General features: G+C 36.5%; 1 protein-coding gene across 1 annotated transcript in view; it reads left to right on the top strand.

Annotated features, from left to right (window-relative positions):
- The window catches only part of map3k5 (mitogen-activated protein kinase kinase kinase 5), a 179,915-nt gene that overhangs the window by 71,132 nt on the left and 83,877 nt on the right, over nt 1-24,906 (top strand). Inside the window, exons 2-4 of the mRNA XM_028797905.2 lie at nt 20,516-20,655; nt 21,493-21,516; nt 23,745-23,938. Of these exons, the coding sequence (XP_028653738.1) occupies nt 20,516-20,655; nt 21,493-21,516; nt 23,745-23,938 (358 nt within the window). The remainder of the gene's footprint in view (nt 1-20,515; nt 20,656-21,492; nt 21,517-23,744; nt 23,939-24,906) is intronic.

Below are 24,906 nucleotides of genomic sequence, written 5' to 3'. Positions count from 1 at the left end.
TGCCCTGTGTTGGCTGGGATTGGCTCCAGCAGACCCCTGTGACCCTGTGTTCGGATTCAACAGGATGGAAAATGGATGGATGAAAAACATTTCTGTTTTAACGATGTGTTTATATAGATTGTTGTAGACACAGAACACACAAGAAATGCATGTGTTCCAAATAATGATATAGTATTTATAAAAGGTGTCGTTTTGCTTGACTTCTCACTCTATACAACTCTAAGCAACTGACATGCAAGTAAACAGACTTGAGCTAAGAGAACTGTGTGGCTGTGGGGGATGTGATAGTAGGTTGCTTGCTGTTTATCGACACATTTACAGGACAAAATTCGCTGGAGGAGAGGTGCGAAGGGATTTAAGGTGGAACGGATCTATGAGTTTTTTCAAAGGCTTTGGTAATTCTAGTGTTAAACATCCCCCAGAGAATGTCCTTTCCTGTCCTCTTCTTTTATTATGGCCAGGGAAGGTATTAAACCCACGTCTCGTCAGGGTGCAAGACCATTTATTTGGGGCTTCCCACCTGGGTAAGGAACCATCAAGTCTGGTTGAGATGTCCATTCATCCATTAGGGCTGCCTAGTCCAGGTGCAACCTCCTTGCCTGTCTTGGCCGGGATGCCTTTATGTTCAAACGGGATTTCCCGTCTAGGTAATGTATCATGAGCCCTGATTAACATAGTGATTCAGTGAGTAGCGCTGTTGCCTCTTAGCACTGGAATGCTTGGTTCAAATTCTAACCCTTAATGTTAATACATTATTCATTGTTCCACCATGTTAACCCAACTACAGTGTTGTTCTTTTACAAAACTTCTTTATATATCACACTACTTGTGTAAAAATGCTTGTTGACCTTTCCTTGAAGAGAAGTGTCTTTTATCATTACTTTAATGTCAGCATATCAACAGATTAACACACAGATTTCTCCACAAGTAACCCTTTTTTTTAAGTCTGATCATATCTGTTACACTTTCTTAGTTATTTTGTTCTGTTTGCTTCACACACACTTTTACCACCCATGGGTAGAAAAACAGTGGAAGCGTCTACCAAGATAAATTTCCTTAAGCAAGCGCTCATTTCATTATTGTTTCTCCTGGTTGAAAAAGTCTGTCTGAAATCTGTAAATTTATGTTAAAGAGCTAAATGTGGCATGCTAAACTCAGCAGCCCAGTCTCAGAACAATACAGTATTTGGGGAAACACATTAAAAGTAATATGTGTTACATAGTTTTTTTTTCTTTTTAAAGTAATTAGTAACCTAGCACACTACTGATGTTATTGAAGTAAAAATGCCTCTGTTGTTATTATCCCCACAGCACTGGGTGAAAGGAAAGAAGTACAAGTACGTTGCTCCTTTGCGGAGATCAATTGCACAGCCAAGTAGAAAAGAGTGTGCTACATGCAATCCAGATTCAGAAAAATATTAATAAAGTGCCAGTTCAGTGTTAAGCCAGCTATTTGAGATAGATATGTTGAAACAGTGTGATCATGTGACACAGAGGCCAGTGTTCATATCACAAATGTATGGTGGATCAGGTCAGGGATGTGAAAAGGGAATGGATGTTATTTACTTCACAGCACATGAAGGACTAAATATATTTATACAATACCAGAAAATGATTACACATGGTTTTGTTTATAATCATTTTCATAAAGGTTTATATATGAGCTTAGGATTTAGTAACACAGGCTAGCCAGTCAAATGTCCAGTTTTTCATAAAAAAGAAGAAAAATCTGATTCTAAAAAAGTAACACAGAAGTAATGCAGTGTTTGTAACTCATTTTATATTACAATAAGTAACTACATAGCATATTTAGTTAACATTTTTTGTAGGTAATGAGTAAGGTAGTTAAGTTACTTTTAAAAGTAACGTTCCCCACACTGCATACTTGTTTCCAGATATACAATGGCCACTGATTATGTTTGCTGTTTTGCCAAAGGAGAATTCCATAAGTGTACTCGTGCAGGTTTCGGCCCTATTCCCGTTTTTTGTTTGTATGTAAACACACTCAATGTAATATTTAACTTTTTAGTTTTTCATAAATTTGCAAATGTTTCTAAAATCCTATTTTTACTTTGTCCTTATTGTTTGATGTGAGAAAAACGTAATGTAAACAAGTCTGCAATAAGCTTGCAACATAACACAGTGTGGAAAAAGTAAAGGGGTCTCAATACTTTCTGAATCAACCATATGCCAACAGACAGGCAATGCAGAAAATCTGCAAAATAAAGAAGAACATTTGGAGGATATACCCCCTGGGCACTGCTCACAGAAGTAAGGCATATTGTGATCCCTGCCTACCCCTGTTGTGACGTCCCCTGCCAGTTGCTTTTGCTCTTGAAGTATCCTTGTCAGCTGGATGGCCTTCTTTGTATTTTTGACATCAGAGTTACTTTAAAGAGCATTGTTTCCCTTCTCTCCCAGTCACCTTGACTTTGTTCTCTTGTGATCCTGTGGCCGTGTATTCAGTTATCTCCAAGCAAGTTGTGTTCCTCGTCTTCCACATATCTACATATTTGGTTGTGTTCCTCGTCTTCCACATATCTACATATTTTCTGTGCTCACTGTTTCCATTTATGATTTGTTCATTTATAATAAGTGCAGGCTATCATTCAGTTTAAATAGAAAAAGATCTTTAAGTGTTCAATTATAAGTTATTTGTATCTTTTATGTCGTGTTTATATTAAAAACATATATTAAAAAAAGAGGGTAACACCATTAAGACAGGTAGAATATGCAAGGGTGACATGTATTTGTAAGAAAATATATTTTTAGATCTTATGTCATTGGCTGCATGAGAAGTTATAGATGCATCATTCTGTCAATTATTAGTTAATTTTAAGAATATACTGTATTTATCTATGGTTTCAAGCATATTATCAAAACCATTCAAGACTATTATCAAAACTAAGACCTTTTGTGTCAAAAGGGCTTCTTTTGGCAAAATGTATTACAATAACTTCTTTCCTTTTTGATTTTCTTTTCCAGATATTTGATAGAGTTATATTTATGTGTAGAACTAGACATTATCAGTCTTTGTACTGCTTTACTGATAGTCAGCAATGTTTTCATTTAGTGGCGACTCCTTGTCAATTTAGCAGTCTGTGTTCTTGAACTGTGGGTCTGCTCATTTCAGCCTCTATCACCATTACATAAAATAACTTGCTTAGATCTTTGGTATGGTACAAATCGTTCTCTTTCCGAATGAATGCTTTATTATAGAAAATGAGCTGTGTCGCTTGACAAGATTCAATGTAGGTCACAGTAAATTAAGAGTATTAATGCAGCTACCAAACCCTAATTAAATTAGGACTTGTATGCCGCTTTTTAAAAAGTATTTTAAAAAGGATTCTCAATATTTCAGTTTGTGTTTATTATTGTTGTAAATGTGTCAAATCATAGTATTTTTTTACCTTTTTTCTAAAATTAATATTTTGTATTGTCAGTTTACTTGGTAACAATCTTGGTGCTTATTTTGGCCCAAATACTGTTTTTTCTTATATTATGAAATGTGAATTTTTTTCACAGTTTTATTATGAAATACAGTATATAGATTCTTTCAAAGACATTTGGCAGCAATAAAAAGAGAAACTGAATTCATAACACTAGAAATAAATGTTTACTTATAACTTAGATGCTGCCATTTTCTGTTCTTTCATTTTTTTCTTTATTACATAGAATGTAAAACTAATTGCCTTGGAGAATGCTTTCTTTAATTTCCTCTTTATTTTCCAAAAAGCTAATGGGGTGGTACCATATACCTGGGAAGAACTTGGAGGGTGAACTTCTAAAGACATGCATGACACTATAGATAGATAGATAGATAGATCTTTATGTATGATTGTATACAGTGCTTTACATACATACTGTATATGTATGTATACGTACAGTGCCTATAAATAGTATTCACGTTTTAGTAGTATTCTCATTTTATTGTTACCCAACAATAAATGGTTAGAATTTTTTTTAATTTGCTTTTTTGACACTGATCCACAAATCAAAGACTGTTTAATGTCAAAGTGAAAATAAATCTCAGTAATGTGTTCTAAATTAATTGCAAATATAATGTATAATTTATATTTGGCTATTTTGTATTAATTTTTTAAATAATTGTGTGTTTTTTTATGATTATTTAGACCAAAGTATATATACAGTTTCGGAAGGTTATAAACTTGAATATCACAGTGAGGCTAAGAAATTATATGCTTTTTGGCATCATTGTATCAAGTGACAAAACACACACAGGAACTCACTTAACAATAACAGGGATTTCCTTTGATGTCTGTTTTTCTCCTTCTTTCATTCTATTTTGCTTGATTCAACATTTTACATTTGCATTATTATGCACTATAATTCAGCTATTGGTACTCACAGTATTTGAAAAAATATACAAAAATATAAGGACTTTACTAACAGTGGGTGTTCATTAAAATACAAGATTGCTGGGGTCCAAGCTTTACATTTGTAAGGAGCATTTGCCATAACATAGCTCTGTGGGCATGGTTGATTAAAATGTAATTAAGTTCAAGCCACCGTACTTGGTCCCACCCCCCCTAACCAAGCCCCACCCACTTAATTTGCCTCATCCCTTGGTTCATTCAGCTATACCAAAAGTTTAGCAGGTCAGCCATCAGTAGCTGCAACCAATCTCTTTTGGTTGCTGAAAATCTGGGATTTTGTAGATTTAGCTGAAAGATATGCAATGTTTTATAAATATGGCACTAACTAAAAAGTGCTTTGCTCAAGATGTGTAATTTACTGCTTTAGAATTTGTTTGAAAGAATTGAGTAGTCGATATTGATTCAGCCATGTGACTGGCGTGACGGTTGTGGGCCTATAAAATGAAACCATTTGGCTTCCTCTCTCTAAACATAAACAGCTGTAAAAGTCAGTCATATATAAATTTTAATGTCTCATGTCTCGTATTTTGTAATCTATATTCGAATTATAACAGAGAACCATTATTCCACTGGCACACTGATAAATTGGGGTAAAGTGAGTCTGTAAACATTTTATTCTCACTTAAGTCCAGTTTGCTTGTTCTTAGAACTGCTTATCTTTATCTTACTTAGCCCCTAAAAATAAACAATATTTAGTCCTTGCTGACACTTTACCATGACTATTTCCACAGGCATGCAGACTTACTTCATCCTAACTAACGTTCTACAGCCACATGCCTTGATCAGCTTTTTTAAAATCTCCTAAATATTTCTTTAATCAGGAGCAGCTCAAACACCTGAGTGGAGTCAGAGTCTAATGAATTTGTATTTCCCACATGCTTTTGCCACATACTAATTAATCAATTAGAGTTACTATAAAGACTAAAGAAGTTGGTGTAATGAAATCTATATGTAAAATCTTTAAACTCAACAAACTTCTCTTCAGAGGTGATATTGTGCTTGTAGCCAGTGTTGAGTTTTCTTGTCCTAAATTACATTGAAATTGCTTGTATAGAATATGATTTGATTAAAATCTTGAATAGGGGATAAGATATAACCAAAATGTTTTCAAACTATGGTAATAAAAGTGTGTTGTTTCTTTCATATTTTATAGTTTTTCTCTAAAAGAATCTACATGTTGGTTTTTGAGGTTTTGACTGCAAACATGTTACAAACATAGTGACTTAACTCTGGTGACTTAAAAGAAGTGCTCACATTATTCAGTTAATGCTCCATGACATCTGAACTGGTCAGCACACGTCTATCATAGGCCTTGCTCAGTAGAGGTGGAAGTTCACCTGTGCTAGGAAAGTGGAATGATTGAGACAGTGATAGGATCAAAATGTAACCTTCGTCCAGCAGCAGTCACTGATAATGAACTAGACAATACTCAGGCATGACTGATGTGTTTCTTTCTTTATCTGAAACTAGTTCACTGCAAAGACACTAGATGCTGCAATGCAGCCAGAGATCTTTATTGTCTTTTGCAGGGATTTGACTGAACAGGTAAAAAAACAAAGAAAAAGATGTGTTTTATGGCGAACAAAGTGTGGTACATGAGTATAAAATAATATTGTGATCTAGTGTCATCTGCTTTATCTTCCTAGGAAGTGTTTTTCTGGTTGCTGTTTATATTCATCAGTGCCAACTTGAACAGTATGTTGAACAACATTATTGCAGAATACAAATGTTTACATCCTGAATAATAATTTATTGCCGCTGCGGATTTAAACAAAGCTTATATAGGGATTGTTTAACCTAAATATCACCACCATGTCACCTTCCTCATGAGGGGTGCTACTACTGAAACACCCTGCTCATTGATAAGTACTTCTGCTGCCTGCTTACACGCATAGACTGAAACGAGAGAAACCAACAAGAAAAGTAGCTCAGTGCTAGACTGTGCAGAGTGCAGAGGATTATTGTAAGTGAAAATGACCGAGAGATGATCAAAATGCAAAGCATCATAGTCAAGAAGGAAAACAAGGGTCAAAATACTGGGAGGCAATGCAAAATCAAGCAATTGGAACCAGAAAGCAAAACCAAATTTTAAGTCAAAAGCTGAAGAGTTTAAGACCAGTAAATCGAACCTAACACTAGGCCATGCTTGAAATAAAGCTGACTAGCACTACTAAGAAAGAGCTTTTGCATCCACTAAGAGATAACTGAAAGTCCAAATGGTGTTATATTAAAAACAATGTACAGTAATGTCACAAATTCAACTATCACAGTCATGTCTTCTTCTCCTTCTTTTTCTTCTTCCTCTTTTGCCAACAGTAGCCCAGTTTCCGCCAGCACCATGTTGGCTAACAGTACTGGTGGTGGTTGTTGTTAACCCGGGGCTTGACCAATCCGGTATGGAAATTTCTATTGTTGGTCCGCATATTGATTTGGCAAAATTTTTACACCAGATGCCCTTCCTGACATAACCCTTCCCATTTATCTGGGCTTGGGACTGAAACGAAGAAACATACTGGTTTGTGTATCCCCTGTGGCTGGGTTTTAAACTACTTCATTGATGAAGGACATTTAGACAAGTATAATACTTGTTCAAAGTGTTCTAAGAATTCTGCCTCATTTCTGGGCAGATATGCAACATAAGTAAAATGCTTGAAAGTACCTTTTGGAAAGATAAGTCTGATTGACCTATGCCAAATACACTGCTTATTTTCCTCAGAATTTTTGCAATACTGAGGTTTGTATCTTGAAAATGTTTACTTTCCATGATTACACAGCATATACTGAAAGTGTACTTCTTGTCCACTGCATGTATGCCCTCCTCACCTTGTACGTCTAGTCAACATTTGTGATCTAATTGACACTTTGCATTTTGCCCTTTCAACAAAATTCCATTGATGCTGACAGAAGCAGAGTCCACAGGAGCAGTATGAATGAAGGGTATTTAATAATACATTCAAAGTAAACAGGGAGGGGTTGGAGTGAATGAATGGTTATCAGGAAAGAAACACAATAAAATAACAAAAGATGATGCCTTTCGGGTCATCCTAAAACACTTGGGCCCTATTGGACAGACTATGGGTGGCCCAGATGCTAGCATAAAAAAAGCCCAGCTATTTAGTTTCTCCCTTGTTTCTGTTTCTGTAATAACTCCAAGCTCTCCTGACTTAATAAAGGGCTGCTCTTATAAACCCGGTGTCATTCCTGTGTAGCTGGGACACTATTCTGGATGATACCTAATCCCATAGATTACATGATTTCAACACATAATACATTTCCCAGACACCTTTGCAGGAGCCTGGACTTACTGCGGTCATCTAGTGGACTACGTGTCTGAGACAACTTTAAAGTGAGTTTCCCTACCATCATTCTGTAGACCTATTTAGTTGGCTAATAATGTATGTGTTTATTAATTCTGCATTTATTATAATTACTTTATTTGTTTATTTCACCAGGTTATAACATACAGTTGTCACACACTTAACCAATGACAGAATAAAGGTGTGGATCTCTTAATCTGATTCCAATTTGTTATTAATATTTTATAATTACTTTTACCGTGAGATATTCATTGACTATAAGTTACTGTAATGTTTGAGTTAGCATTGACTTACCATTGTTTGCAAAGCTTTAGCTTATATACCTTTAGAAAGAAATACAACTATAGCATATAGTTGCCTTTTATATGTAACCTCAGAGTTCGAGCGCTGTTTAACTAGCACGTTCTCTATAATGAAACCTTGGGCTAGGTAGCTCATTTTTTACTGGAAATGTAATTTTTTATTGGAAATGTATTCTTGGGACACTTTAAGCATTCAGTAAGCATCAAAACCAGTTCATCACTTGAATGCAACATCATGCATTAAGCAATGTCTCTGATGAATTCCATTACATCATGGCAACAGTTTTCCAAAAAAGATACCTTAATGTATTATAATGCTCCATATCACAAATCACATATAATAAAAAAAATAATAATAATAATAATAAATAATAATTATAATAATAATAATAATTCATTACATTTATATAGCGCTTTTCTCAGTACTCAAAGCGCTATCCACACAGGGAGGAACCGGGAAGCGAACCCACAATCTTCCACAGTCTCCTTACTGCAAAGCAGCAGCACTACCACTGCGCCACCTGTGAGGACATATCATCTCAAGGTGGTAAATGATTGTGACAAGGACTTCAGTTAACTCTGATTGCTTACACCGGTCTCTGATCTAATTCCAATAGAGCTTCTTTGAATCTGTAACCAAAATTTTTCTCGGACAGTTTGTGTATAATATGAATGCATTTCAGTTAGTCATTTTTTAAACTGCTTTGTCCTGCACAGGGTCGAGGTGGGTGCCAGAGCATAGTCCAGTTAGCACAGGTCGCAAGGCGAACACACACACCCCAACCACAAACTAGAACATGCAGACACCATGCAGGGAGGATCTGGGACATGAACCCAGGGCTTCTTACTGCAAGGCAGCAGCGCTAACACTGCACCACTGTTATGGCCTTTAGAATGTACGTACAATTTACAGTATATGCGTATGTATTATAGTAATACTATGTGCTGTTTGTATGTAGTAAATACATTATATACTGTCTATTTGCAACAACTACATATACTTAACAGCCAGTTTGTCCTTCATATACCTTCAGAACAGACTAAATATGATTGCACATGGATTCAACAAGGTGTAATAATGAAAACAACTGTTGTCTTCCACTACCACGGGGTGAGTCTTTCCTTAGTATCTCTTCATCTCCATTCCATCAAGAAGTGGTGAATGCGAAGGCAGATAAATTAAGACAAATTCATCATCACATTCCTGGCACAACAGCAAAATATTTGTAGCCTAGAAGAATTTTCCTGGAGGGCAACGTCAATATGCAGCTATTAATTAGCTGATTTTAGCCTGCCTGTTACTCAGTATACATCTCTAGACCTACTGTGTGTGAAAACTCCATGCATTCATTCATTCATAGTTGTTTAAGCAACATTAATTTTTAGTTGTGTCCATTCTTTCTCTTACCCATTTTTCAGTCGGTACAGTACCAGCATTTTGTTAATCTCAGTACCCAAAGTAAATGGAAGTTCTTAACCATCTTGTGCCCAGTTGTTTATTAGCAAGATTGCAACTACCGAATAGCCAACCCTAAAACTCTTCAATATAATGTACTGTACATATCACATCTAGCTTGATTTGCTAAGGGGAATGCTCTTAGATCGTATATATTAACACAAATGTGCTGGAGACTCCAAGGGATTGTGGCAAGGCAGGGAGGCATGCCATTGTGCATTGGAGCAGGAAGGCTGCTCTGAGATGGGTGAGGGTTTGAGGAGTTATCCATTGATTTGCCATTTTCATAGAGTTTTATGTGTGTTTCACATGTGTTTTAAAGACAAATGGTAAAAAATTATCTGTTTAGTTCATTGAAATCATAGATATCAGAGAGTCTATAGTGAGCACGGTGTGGCAAATGTAGAAATGTTAGAGACTTGTCCAATATCCTGAACAAATTAAAGTTCTAAGCTAAATCATTTTCAAAACTCCACCAGTTTGTTCATAAGACTGCATGATGATTCTTGTAGATTGTATTTGTTCCTAGAAGCACTTGGTGTGTCATTTGTACTTTGATGTCAACTCTGTAATTATCTCGGTGACCAGATGACAAAAGGTTCAAAGACCTTTTTCACATGCTGCCAATGCATAGTTTTCAGTTGACTTAGATCCTATAAATGATAACAACAGAAAACAGTTTTGCAAGGTACTAAATGCCAAAACCAATTAAGTGCAATTTGACTACAATAATTACAATTCCTGCTGTAATATGATACACATTGTTGTGTTCTTTTTTACCTATTTATTAATCTGTCATTTTGACATTTGCGACAATGAACTTCTTTTATTCCCTTACATATTTCAAGTGGAATTAAGTTTTTCTTCTACTTTATTTTTACGTAAAACAAACTATCTAAATGTCACAGTATTCCCAAGCACGATATTCTTTATTTTACTGCATGCTATTATTAAGCATTTCATTGAGGACGTGCCGTATCCTTGTTTTCTTTTCTTTAATTGAATGCATTTCCTTTTTGCTCCCAGAAATACTGGTATATACTGAAAGAGGTCATTGTATCATTTTGCACTCTGCTTCTACAGTTACTGTAAAATTCTTTCAATATGTATATATTTTAGGCAACAATGTAGACTTTATGTGGTTATTTTTAAAATAAAATGGTAAGTAGATGTGATAAAAATGCATGTTTATAGCAAATCCACAGCCTTTTTTTTGTTAAGAAAAATTGTTGGTATTAAATCATTATGACTAAAGAAGGAAGAAATTAAAGACTCGACAATTAAAGTGGCTACTGAGGCAATCACAGGGATGGGATGCACTCAGTGTACTTTAAAAATAATAGAAAAGATTTTAGCATTCATCAGAACTGGATAATGTTGTGACAAAGGTGAAAACTTGCAGGCCCAATGGACAATTTTAAGATGATGAAGGACTAAACCTAAACCAGTAGGCTAGCAGAGGTCAATAACATAAATATCATAAACACCAATACTTTAAGCAAAAATGTATTGATACAAAGAGATTCCTGACTTTGTGAAGTTAAAGTAACTAAACAGCAAAAAACGTGTTTAGAGAGGTTATTCACAAACTTAGACAAGTAAGAAGACGTGACTATATTTTTGATAATGTCATGTGATGTGTCTTCCAGGACATGCCCCTTAGGTAACACTACCAGTGTCAAAGCAAATGTAGCTGAAAATGGTAGCATCCACTCAAAAAAAGAAGATAACATAACAGGCTTTTCAAAATATAATACACTAGCCAACCCGCGGCGTACCATATGCCGCATAATCAGGCCGCTTTTTTAATGATTTTTAAGCACAGGGAAAAAATTAACATTTGAAAAATCCGGAGGAGAGGGGAAGGACGTTGATGGGAGGGGTGAAGCCTCGCGAAGCATCAACACGTTTGAAGCAATTGTGTCGGAAATCGTATTGAAGCTTCGAAGCATTTGACACTCGCCTCTCTCGTGACACCTCCTGGCCATTTTCATTAACGTTACAGAAAGTTATGATACGCTTCAATGACGTCTGTTAAAAGTCGTATTGCTTTTATTTTTTCGTAGCTACAGACTGACAACGAAGAGAAGGGTTCGTCAGCAGCTTCTAGTGTCTGATGTCTAAAAAATATAAATATAACTAATGCCGACAGGCAGAATGCACTATACGATAGCAAGAGTTAAACAAAATAAGACGCTTCACCTCATGCATTCCCGGCTCTTTCAATTAGTATTTACTTTTGTACTGTATCATTATAATCGCTCTTGTTATTAGTATTATAATTAACCCTGATCTTTTCTTGAGATCACATTTAATAGCCTTAAATGTTTTGTTTGGTCTGTCTTAATTAAAACGGAGTAGACAGAAAATAAAGGTTTATCCCTGTACTTTGCCATGATATAGGTAAGGACATTTGAGAAAGAAAATGTGAAATCCTTAAATCACAGATGTCATTATTCGATCAAGTATTAAAAACACAGTGTCGAAACCTTAGTATAGAACGGCCCATCACTGTTTGCGATTCTGGCCGCTTTTCGCGTACTGAGTTGTTTGGGAGTCACAGTTGAGAAACAGTTTTTTAATGTCTTTTAAGCACAGGGGAAAAAATGAACATGTGGCCTGGTGCATTGTGGAAGATTGTGGGTTCACTTCCCGGTTTGTCCATTTGTGGATAGCAAATTATACGCGACAAACAAACTGTTTTACACGCTGCAAACCAATACCCGCTGCTTTTTCAATGTTTTTTAATCCTTCGAGTTGCTAATTAACTAACTAACACCCACCCACTCAGCTTGTGTGAAAAAAATGCGCCCGTTCTTTTATCAAAGACTTGCTGATGATGTTTTGTAGACTCAATATATATTGGCTTTTCACTCAGCGCGAGGGCGCGCATTCATCTGGGATTATTACATCTTGCTAGACTAATCTGCTACACGGCTGCGTTTGAAAAACCGACTTATCCCGGATGGGTTTCACCGGCATTAATGATTAGGAATCTGGTTGGAACAAAACCCTGCAGCCACAGGGGTTCACCAGGACCGAGTTTGGCAAACACTGCTGAACAGAGACGAAACCGACTCAGGTGAGGAGTGGGGGCGGGCAAAGTAGTTGGAGCTATTGATTATTCAGTGTTGTTTGCCTGGGTGTCTGATCTGCTCAACAGGATTATAAATAAAAGGAAAACAATGTGAAGGCAATGTCACAGGTGATCCTGTGGTATAGCGGGTCCACAGCTCCCCTTCAAAAGCCCATTTTTAAATAAATAATCATCGCACTCACAGTGTAGACTCGTGGTTTGGGCATTTCTCCCCTGTGCAGTGTGTGAGCGAGTGAGGAGAGAGAGAGAAAGCCAGTACGTTACAGTGAGCGAGAGCAGGCTTGAAGGCAATGTGTTCCTGTGGTATAGCGGGTCCATAGCTCACATTCAATATTAGTATTATAATTAACCCTGATTTTTTGTTGAGATCACATTTAATAGCCTTAAATGTTTTGTTTGGTCTGTCTTAATTAAAACGGAGTAGACAGAAAATAAAGGTTTATCCCTGTACTTTGCCATGATATAGGTAAGCACATTTGAGAAAGAAAATGTGAAATCCTTAAATCACAGATGTCATTATTCGATCAAGTATTAAAATCTGCAGTGCTTTGAAAGCTCGACACAGTGTCGAAACCTTAGTATAGAACGGCACATCACTACCTGTGAGTCACGTAGAGTTTTCATTGTTGTTTGCGATTCTGGCCGCTTTTCGCGTACTGAGTTGTTCGGGAGTCACAGTTGAGAAACAGTTTTTTAATGTCTTTTAAGCACAGGGGAAAAAATGAACATGTGGCCCGGTGCATTGTGGAACATTGTGGGTTCACTTCCCGGTTTGTCCCTGTGTGGATAGGAAATTATCTGCGACAAATGAACTGTTTTACACGCTGCAAACCAATCCGCGCCGCTTTTTCAATGTTTTTTAATCCTTCCAGTTGCTAATTAACTAACTAACACCCACCCACTCAGCTTGTGTGAAAAAAATGCGCCCGTTCTTTTATCAAAGACTTGGTGATCATGTTTTGTAGACTCAATATATATTGGCTTTTCACTCAGCGCGAGGCTGCGCATTCATCTGGGATTATTACATCTTGCTAGACTAATCTGCTACACGGCTGCGTTTGAAAAACCGACTTATCCCGGATGAGTTTCACCGGCATTAATGATTAGGAATCTGGTTGGAACAAAACCCTGCAGCCACAGGGGTTCACCAGGACCGAGTTTGGCAAACACTGCTGAACAGAGACGAAACCGACTCAGGTGAGGAGTGGGGGCGGGCAAAGTAGTTGGAGCTATTGATTATTCAGTGTTGTTTGCCTGGGTGTCTGATGTGCTCAACAGGATTATAAATAAAAGGAAAACAATGTGAAGGCAATGTCACAGGTGATCCTGTGGTATGTGTGTGTGTGTGCGCGCGCGCGGCTCTCTCTCTCGCGCTGCCTCTGTGGCGTTGCCTCTGTGTGTGTGTGCGTCTGTGTATGCCTCTGTTTCTCTCTGGCGTTGCCTCTGTGTGTGTGTGTTTGTGTGTGTGTGCGCGCACGGCTCTCTCTCTCTTGCGCTGCCTCTGTGTGAACCAAGATTCCACTGAGGTTGACTAATGAAAAGTCAACGTAGCTCAGAGCTGCAAGTGGAATGTGGCACAGACAAACAGAAATGACGGCATGTTTTTCGAGGCGGGCGTTGCCTCTGTGTGTGTGTGTGTGCGCGCGCGGCTCTCTCTCTCGCGCTGCCTGTGTGTGCCTCTGTCTCTCTCTCACGCTGCCTCTGTGTGAACCAAGATTCCACTGAGGTTGACTAATGAAAAGTCAACGTAGCTCAGAGCTGCAAGTGGAATGTGGCACAGACAAACAGAAATGACGGCATGTTTTTCGAGGCGTCGCGTCCGAGTTGGTGGGTGTGACTGTGATTTTTTCGTTGTATCCAATGGTCTAAGAGTTGGTGGGCGTGGCTCCTTCCTGCGTGCGCCATTGGCGTCTTACTTGTCGGCGGTTTAGTGAATCCATGCCCCTTCCCGCGTGCTTTCCATGGTCGGCTACTTGTTTCCTGGCTTAGTGAATTATATATATAGATATATAACATACTAATACCAAATTACAATAAAAGTGGAAAATGAAGGTTAAACTGAATTGTACACTTTTCAAGACCTCAGGAACCAAGTAAATACATTCCATGAAAAAAATAAGTAAATGTTCAGAAAAAAATCATGCAGATGTGAAATCATAACAGGCAAATACTTGGACTGTTGGAGCATATAACAAAAATGCACATTATCATCATGAGGCTGGAATAACTGAAATAAAAAAGGGAATTTGAAAGAGGAGTTAGTGATTTGTGTAGAAAATATAGAAATAGAAATTGTTTATGCTCTTTGATCCCAAAGTGTCTCATCCCTTACCTTACCTGGTAATGACAAATATGACATTAAGGGACCTAAAATCGAGGCAACAGAACATCTTTTTTTTCCATTTGGTTACGTTCTGGTTACGTCTCTCTATCTTCAGGTTTGATGCAGTCATTACAATTTAAGAACACTTAAACTAGGTGGCCTAACGTCATTCTTCATGAGATACTGACAGCTAAGAGCAGCTCTCAATTTTACCTAATTAATTAAAAGTGAGATAGACTGAAAATTCGAAGCTCCCGACTTCACACCTTGAATTTTTAAAGTACTTTCTTTAAAACGATTTCAATGTCCAGTCATACAGAAATACATTTTAATATGTCAAAGTAAAGAATAATATATTGTTATATAGTTTGGCGGAAATCACTGGACCAGTCTTGCTACCTTGTGGGGCAGGATTTGATTGTAGTGTTCTGGGCTATCAAGGAATAAGATGTGGGACTTGAATAATTTGACTGTTTTAAGATGTTTCTTTTTTCTTTTTCTTTTTTTTTACATAAATGTGATAGAGTTGAACTGTGTAGTTTTTTTGTTATGTTGAAGAGGTTCTTAAAAATGGCAAGTTTAAAGCTATTAAAACTACACATTAGAACTGGACATACCGACACTCATTTTTCACTTTTGTTGATAAGAAAAGAAAAAAAAGATTTCTACAATGTATGTTTAAAATTTCTATTATGAAGTAGCCATAATACAGGCACTTGAGGTTAGAGAGTCAAGGCTGGGGGGCTGTCAAGAGGCAGGGCCTGTTAAAGCCCATTGCGGCACTTCCTGTGTGATTTTGGGCTATACAAAAATAAACTGTATTGTATTGAATTGTATTGTATAAATAGGATTGCCTCAATGCATTTATTGTGTTAGTAGAATTGATAGGAGACTTTTAGAGAATCTATGGGAGAATGCTTGAAAAAACAGTTCAGAGTAACTGTCCATGCTGAAAGGTGATTAGATACACTGGTGTAAAACATGGAAAAACTAAGCCACATTGTATTATTTATTAAGTACAACTTCCTAATGGGAAAAATTAATGTGGCGCTGTAAAGCACATGACTTCTAAAGCAGCTCAGAGCATTACCCCCTCAGCACAGTCACATCATTTGTTTTATTGTCATTTTGATGCCAATTTAATGTTGTCCTCTTTTAAAAAAATCTTTTTCTTCTTCTTTCGGCTACTCCTGTTAGGGGTCGCCACAGTGGATCATCTTCTTCCATATCTTTCTGTCCTCTGTATCTTGTTCTGTTACACCCATCTTCTTCGGCCAACAGTAGCCCAATTTCCGCCAGCACCCTGTTGGCTAACGGTACTGGTAGTGGTCGTTCTTAACCCGGGGTTCAACCAATCCGGTATGGAAATTTGCATTGTTGTCCGCTTATCGATTTGGCAAAATTTTACACCATATGCCCTTCCTGACGTAACCCTCCCTATTTATCCAGGCTTAGGACCAACACGAAGAAACACTGGTTTGTGCAACCCCTGTGGCTGGGTTGTCCTCTTTTAAAAAAATAAATATCTAAAATGTACATTATATTGATCATAACTGTGTTCAACTGACGCCACTTAATATCTTCTTGATTTAATCCTATATTAGTTATACCATTTGTATTACTTTAGTTGAAGCAAAAACCAAAGTCAAATATAGTTTAGTCAATAAAACATCCTCTTATTTAATAATCAGATGTGATTAAATGTGATCAGATGCAGGCAGTTTGGTTTAGTAATTAAGGCTTTGGACTTCAAATAGGTTCAAATCCTGCTACTGACACTGTAATACCATGAGCAAGTCCCTTTACCTGCCTGTACTCCAATTGAAGAAACTGTATCATAAATGTTGTAAGTCACCTTATATAAAGACATCAGCCAAATAAGTAAATGCACAATCTGCATCTGTAGGATATTAAGTCTGGAACTGAGAGTAGATTTTGTCTAAGGGCTCATTTGTAGGATGAAGAAGACAAGGGCCAAGAGATTGAGATAAGAGGGAAGCACATCTTAAGGTGACAGGTAATGAGAGAGCCACTTCATCTGATAGACAGGGATGAAACTTTTAAAGGGAAAACCCAGAAAAAGCAGCAGTATTTTGTTTTAATTTGCCTTTTTTTTGTACTCTGTGTTCTTTCTTTTATTACTCTAGCTTTTGTGTGACTTATTTTTTAATGAATGTAGCCTTTTTTGAATTAGTAACAAGTGTCCACTTCCCTTTTAATAAAATGAATCATGGAGAATGCTTATCCACTTTTCTCCTGTCTCTGCAATCTTATTCAGAGGATGTCCAAAACAACATGGCAAGTGGAGCATCTTCATTTTTTTAATATTGTTGTTTTTGTAAAAAAAAAAAAATCTCAGTTTACATGGTGAAAACTGACTGGCAAATAAGTTTATTGCTTCTGTAGTCTCATGAGTCAACTATTATTTTTGTTTATATTTAAGATTAAAATTCCACATACTTACAAAATGTGTAACAGACAAATATTTGCTCTCAGTATCAGAATCTTATAATAAGATTCTCTAACTTATTCCAATCCTTGATCATCTGTCATGGTAGCACTGGATTCAAGACAGCACCTAGCTCTGCACAGAACTCTTGCCTTTTTTGCAGGCCACACTCTCTCACACACACACATCGGCACAATCTGGGCCAGTTCAGAGGTGATTACTTTTATAGTTTTGACTGCTTGGTACTTACAGCTCTACCTTGTTGACTAAAACTGAACATAAAAGACCATTCTCACCCGATACAGGATGGCACAGTGGTTCAGAGGTACAGTATAGTACTGTGTCCTCCCTGCTGTCCAGGGTGTGATTCCCAAATTCGTCACTGTCATTATAACCTACTGGTGTCCTTCCCTTGATTCACCCTTGCTGAAAATTATAGGAAGATGTACTGATTCTAGCTACTACTCTTAAGTCATGAAAAAATGTTTAGATATTTGCGTAAATTATCAGCTTTTTGAGGCAGGTACAAAAATGATTTAATCAGACTGAAGAGCAAAAGTAAATCATAGAATGTACACAGTGCAAAAATGCTAAAAATGTCTTCTGGACTATGAAGATCGATTTTCTTAGTCATTTATTTTCTAAACTAACTTATTCCAATACAGAACTTGACCAACAGGAGGTTGCCATAGCAACATGAGGTGCAAGTTAGAATCCAATAAACAGCAAGACAAAATAAAAATTGTAAAAGAGCATCAAATTCCACAGACAGAGCTGTAGTATTGGGAGAAAGCAGTCTAAATCACTGCACTACTCTGAAGTGCTTTATGTGGCATAGTTTTAGTTACAAAAGCAGAGCAACACTGAACACATACTACTTTTTTTTCTGGTATGTTCGTCTGATTTTGGGTTACTTCATACCATCATTACCTGTAATTTTCATTTTATTCACTGACTCAGTGCTCACAATCATTTCTTTACACATTCCAGGCATTGTGACAGATTGACTTGAGTGATGACTTGTCCTTGCATGTGGGTGTCTAAATAGCATCTGCCTGGGGTGTTGTCCTCCTTTTAGATTGCTTTTGTCTTGAAAGGTTTATCTCTCTGTGATTCAGAAAGAGGATATGTCAAATTGTTCATGCAGTGAATTGCTAGCATACCTTAAATGTGCTAAAGAGTGTTCTGTATTCATTTGTTAAAAAAAGAATGCTCTGACTGAATTCTAAGATTGAACTTCTTAGATAAAATGGTGATGTGTGTAATTTATGTGCAGAATCATTGAAACTTATATTCATACTGTATAGAGTTATTAACAGCATGCAACATCACAAGGCACTTTACAGATCACACAATACAACTACAATAAAAAAACTACTTATACAAATAAAAAATGCAGCATACATTGGTACCAGGTGAAGCTAACAAGAAAGTCAAACACATTTTAAAAGCAGGTGCTATTAAAAGGACTTTTGAAACCAGTGACATAACCCAGAGATATACCAAGTAAAATAATTATTTAGGCTGAACTTTAAAATGCCTTGACAGAACAGTTTGGTTTTCATTTTGGATATACAGTACATGTCTAGAAAGCAACGTCACAGAAAGCAAGATCAACAAAGTCAAATGAGCATTTATTGGTAACAGCTCTCTGTTTGGATCAAAGCCCCCTCTGAGCTTAGCCTGCTGAACCTGCTTATGTAACCTGTTTATGTTATAAAGGATGAAAGCCATTAAGAAGAGTATTCTAGTAGTACTGCATGGAGTTTGCATGTTCTCCCCGTGTCTGCTTGGGTTTCCTCTGGGTGCTCCGGTTTCCTCCCACAGTCCAAAGGCATGCAGGTTAGGTGCACTGGATCCTAAAATTGTCCCTAGTGTGTGCTTGGTGTGTGGGTGTATGTGCCCTACGGTGGGCTGGTGCCCTGCCCAAGGTTTTTTTTCTGCCTTGTGCCCAGTGTTGGCTGGGATTGGCTCCAGCAGACCCCCGTGACCCTGTAGTTAGGATATAACGGGTTGGATAATAGATGGATGGATAGATTCTAGTAGTATCATTATTTTTATGTGTTTTGTTTTTGCTTTTAAATGAAATGTAAGTGAAATATTGTTGGAGCCTTGAAAGAATTACTGAACATTAGCATTTGAGCCTGTGACACTAATGCAAGGTGGAGTATACGTTCAGTGCAGAACTTGCATGCTCTCATTTTCAGGGGGGGCAATGTGATGTTCAAGAACCTCCCAGGAACGGTTCCTGCCATGCATCTTTTGATATCTGTTATTAGTGATGCTGAAATGGATAAAAGAGCCAGAACATAGAAAGGTGGAATTGGAGCTGATAGTCCTGAATTTGTGTTTTATTACCTTTGAGGATTTAAGTGCTGTATGGATTCTGACAAAATGCATTGTTTACATTACTGGTCGGTAATCAGCTGTTACCTTAAAAATGTAATAATGTTATGAATTTTCATATTGGGATGACATTATTTCTTTATTTACGATTGAGTCCAAGCAGTGTTGCTGTATAAAACATTTATTTAAAATGTAAGGTAAAATAAAATGTTTATGAACTTGCTTCTTTTTCTTGAGTCTGTGTGTTTCTGATAATTTTTGATAATGTTTGTAATAATCTTGTTTTGCTTGAAACCCACTTCCTGATATTTTGAAACGGATGCCTGTATGGCAGAATACTAGGTGCCCAGGGACGGCCCCTCATTTTTTATTGTTTAAAGCAAAACATAAGCTTTTCCCTTTTGAGATATTTTAATTTATTTTATAAAATATGTTTAAGAACATAAACTATCTTTGTTACATTATCTTATCTCTATATTAACAAATGATGTTTATATATGGTAAATATTTAAATAGTTTTATTTCACTAAGTGTTAAATGTCATGACTAATTCATCATACCTATGCATACATTATATCTGTAACCATTTTATTTGCATATAATAACTTTTGATTTGCCACCATATTTGTTTCTTGGGTGTTGTTCTTGTTCTTATTGTTACCTTAAAAAAACAAAATGCTGTTTTATTTATCAAACTATACCCTAATTCAACAAGTATTTATCAGTGAAAGTCAGACAAACTTTAGAAAGTGTGGCCTGGTTTTCTTTTGCTAACCATATACATTAGATAAAAGCCTTTTGACTGTCATGTTTTATTTCACATTTCCAGATATTGCCGTTGTAGAAATGACAGATGCTTTCCGACAGCCTTCACTGTTCTACCACCTCGGAGTTCGTGAAAGCTTCAGCATGGCAAACAATGTGATTCTTTACTGTGATACAAACTCAGACTCTGTCCAAGCATTGCAGGTATTTTCTTCTTTCTTTAGACACTTCTATTTTTAAATGTTGCTATTATGGACTATGTACCTTCCTTATTATATAAATGCCACAGAGCTACTGTAACCTACTGAGCAAGGAGACAGTTAGTTAGATTGGTCTGTATAAGTGGTGCTGCTCTTTACACACTGAACACACTACATCCCAGAAATGACCTTCTATATTTGAAAAGACATTAAGGTTACTGTACTTTTCATATATTGGACATTGGCTTAAAATTAAAATGAGTTAACATTCATTTTTGGACTCATATGAGTTTATTTATGGAAATATTTTATAAAGGTAGTTAATTGGATGGTTGGTAATTTGCACAAAAAAGAAGAGTAGGGAAATTTGTAGTGCTTCTAGTATAATATGTAGTGACTTTTTTTTAAAACAAAAATGACATTAAAATCAACAGCAGTCCTGAATTTAAAGATACATCATTGAATGTACTGCTATATCTCCATATATATATGTTTAACACATCTCACATCTGTATGCGTCCTCAAAATTAAAACCATGTAACTAAATTGCAGCCATATCATTTGCTCTTTCAGGTGTCCTCTGTTAGTGAAAGTATCATAAATTAATATCATGTTCATACTGTAGAATGAACTAAAGCCATAACCTACTGTTACATGATACATTATACAGAAACACTCTACATATTTTAATTTCTTTTTTTTACAGAAGTATCTTGGAGTATTCACATATAAAAAAATGTTGAAAAACCTTTGTGAAAATAAGTTTTTGTTATATTCATGGCAGAGTGTCTTTTCATGATTACACATTAATATGTTTATTTATTTTTCCCTTTGCTTACAGGATATCATTTGTCAGAAGAACACTGTAAGTAAATATAAATGTACATAAGTATAGATTACCTTTCATATTTATCTGACACTTTTATTCCTTTAGGTAAAAGTACATCACACACATGAAGTCTGAAAAATGTTAATGCAGAGTTATCATTGGTGGGTGACATTGCTGTTGACAGATCAAAAATTAGTGGGAAGAAGGACATCCAAACAATGTTTTGGATGTTTGGTTTTCCCTAATTCAGGTTGTTTGTATGCTACCCCATATAAATGCCAGAATCTAATACCACTTCCTCAATTAATGTAAATTGGTGAAATTAATTTGTGTTTATAAAAAATGTAACTTATAACTGGGAGAGTAGAATGAAATAAGTCTAAAACACACGTAGCTCTGATCTCGCTCAAAAACGTCAAACGTTACTACGTAACAATCTGTAGATGATAATGTCTGTTGAACAAAAAGGTATAGCTAGCTAAGCAGAGGCAAGGTACGCTCCAACACGTGGCGAGAGGTAGAACCTCGAACGGAGGCTGGCACGTGAGTGAGGAGGGCCCACCCCCTGCCCCACAGCCTGCAGCCTCACTCTTGCATTTTTGCAAGTAAATCTGTACCACAAGCAAACTATGATACTATAGAGAAGTCGCAAAATCAACCGGAATGTTTAAGCAAATTACTGTATAGAAAAAAATCTAAATCCGTTAAGTAGTTCTCTCATGAAAAGCAGACAGACAGACATACATACAGACAGACAGACGTTGTATTTTATATATATATATATATATATATATATATATATATATATATATATATATATACTGTATAACATATGATTTCCTTTATATCATGTTCACATTCCATTTCTTATTTTGATTTAGTGCACATTTTTTGAGGAATTCAGTCAAGGAAACACCTCCCTCTGTTATCTGCTCTCCCTCTTTAAGACAGCAGCAAGGTGTGAACTAAGGGCTTTTGGATCAGTGGAACTAAAAGAGAACTCCCTTTACTATAGTATCTGATTGGGCTTCATACTTTGAGAGTTCCTCTTTCATAGGAGCAGTTTCTTTTTCTCTCTTACTCTCTCCCTTGCTACCCTTGCCCAGCTGGCCCAAGGCAATTGCCCCCTAAGCTAATTGTTCATCTTGATAGCAGCAGACGCAAACTCAGGCCTACTCAGAAGTCAGGCTGAGTCGTGGAAGACATCTTTGATGTCCAAGAGGATGTAGTTCTCTTTCTCACCTTTGAGGGGTCAGTCCTTTATTCCAGAATCATGTCATGGTGTTATGAAAATTTTGATGTTACACACAGAAAATTGACTATCTATTCTGAAGATAGATGGTGTGCCCCAGGTGCTTCGATCATAAAAATACTGTATGTGCAAAACACTTTTATCTTCCCTATTGAATAAATTTCTCCATCTGGTATTTAAGTTATAGAATGAGCAGTCATTCTAATTAATTTTTAATTTGAATTATATGCTGAAATAAAATAAAATGAAAATATGTATAGTCAAAATGCATAGGCTGGTGAACTAAAATATGAAACAAATTCTCATAGTGTTACTCGGTTTGTAACGTGAGTAAAGTTCTAGATTAGTAGGTAGAAAAGAGTTCAGAGTTTAATTATGGATCATAGCTTGTCTCAGCAAAGCTTGAAGCATAAAGCAACTCACTATGGTTTTTAAGCAAAATGTTTACAATAACAAAATGGTGATTTCATTTCCCCAGGCCACACTCCTTTTAGCCAGTGAAACTAAAGTGTTCTGTTATTTATGTAACAAACACATGTTCATTGATTGACCTATAGAATGACCAGCTGTTGTTCAGAGATGCGTACCTAAAATTATATCAAGTTGATCAGACATGCAAATAAGAATTTCGCCATGTTGTGTACAAGTAAACATAATTGTGAGCCTGCTCTTGAACCTGAACTTAAATTTGATATGCAATTGTTAATTAGCTAAGCAAATGAGCTGCTGTCTTCTGATGCTTTGTTGTCCCACATTTTATATACTCATTAACAAGAAGTCTTTTTCTAAGTAACAATAACCAAAATCAAAATATTTGATGTTTTTTGCTTCTGAGTAGTTAAAATCATCAATTCCAGTAAAAACATGTCAGGTAATCCTGCATTGATTTTTGTGAAACATCATTCAATGTATTAAAAAGTATTCTAAAGGAAAAAACACATGCAAGGATGTCTATGTATTTTCTTAGATCCTCTTATTTTAAAAAGCTGAACTTTTGTTTCTTCTTTGACAGACATGTACAGGAAACTATATTTTTATTCCATATATGATAACTCCTCACAACAAAGTCTACTGTTGTGAGAGCAGCCTTTTGAAGGGCCTTACCGAGTTGATGCAGCCAGGATTTGAGGTGCTTCTGGGGCCAATCTGTTTACCTCTTGTTGATAGATTCATTCAGCTTCTAAAAGTTTCTGATGCTAGTTCGTGGTAAGTGTTTCCAAAAACATGGGGTAACAGTGTATTTAATGTTAATAAGTTCTGGAATTTATCTCTTTTTTATCATTTTTTTCTGTTATGCTAAAGGTTAGGGCTAGGTCAAGCTATTTTAGTCTTTTAGTGTTTTATACCAAGCTGACTCATACTTTGTAAACAGGCAGATGCAAAGTAGTACCAAATTCTTAATGTGTTATCATATTCTTGGTACTATTCATGGTAAGCACCATAGTAATGGCGTACATGCCTAATGCTTTGTTATGGAGAAATTGGCTGTTTTTATCACATGGGCATTTTAAATTGTATTATGGTCTTTGATGATACCCCATATAGAATGTTAAAGGTGAGTGTAAACAAAAAAAAAATGCTTTACCACCTCAATCAACAATATATACTCATATTTGGTGTCCACTTTATTAGGTTCATCTCTCTAGTATTGGGTAGGACCACCCCTCTTTTGCCCCTAGAACATGCTGAACTAGTTGAAACATGGATTCAACATGGATACTGGAAACATACCTTTAGGATTTTGGTCCATGTTAACCTGATAGCATCATACACTTTCTGTGACTATTATGGTTGCAAGTTCATCCTGTGAATTACCTGCTCCATGACATACCAGATGTGCTTAGTCTGATTGAGAACTGGAGACTGTGCACTTCATTGAAGGCACATTCTTGTCCCCGCTGTCATGATTTTAAAAAATATTTTTACAGCCTTTTCCATGGACTAATGGCAGCGGTGCAAGGGCAGCTCCATAGCTGCTCTGCTGCTGCTGGTAAACACTAAACGAAGGGCAAAGTAATTGGATGTTCTTTGCAGGATCAGCCTTACCGAGTAACGTGCTTCTCGCATGATGTTTAAAACATTTAACACGGGGCTTTGACTTGCTTTTCCTCACACACTCTTGATCTGTCACAACAGTGATTCCGAGCTGCCGGTGTTCTTCTAATCTGAAGATG

Source organism: Erpetoichthys calabaricus, chromosome 3 (genome assembly GCF_900747795.2).
Source record: "Erpetoichthys calabaricus chromosome 3, fErpCal1.3, whole genome shotgun sequence".
NCBI classification, from domain to species: Eukaryota; Metazoa; Chordata; class Cladistia; order Polypteriformes; family Polypteridae; genus Erpetoichthys; species Erpetoichthys calabaricus.
Note: the sequence above shows the minus strand (reverse complement) of the source record. Positions and strands in the feature narration are given on the sequence as shown.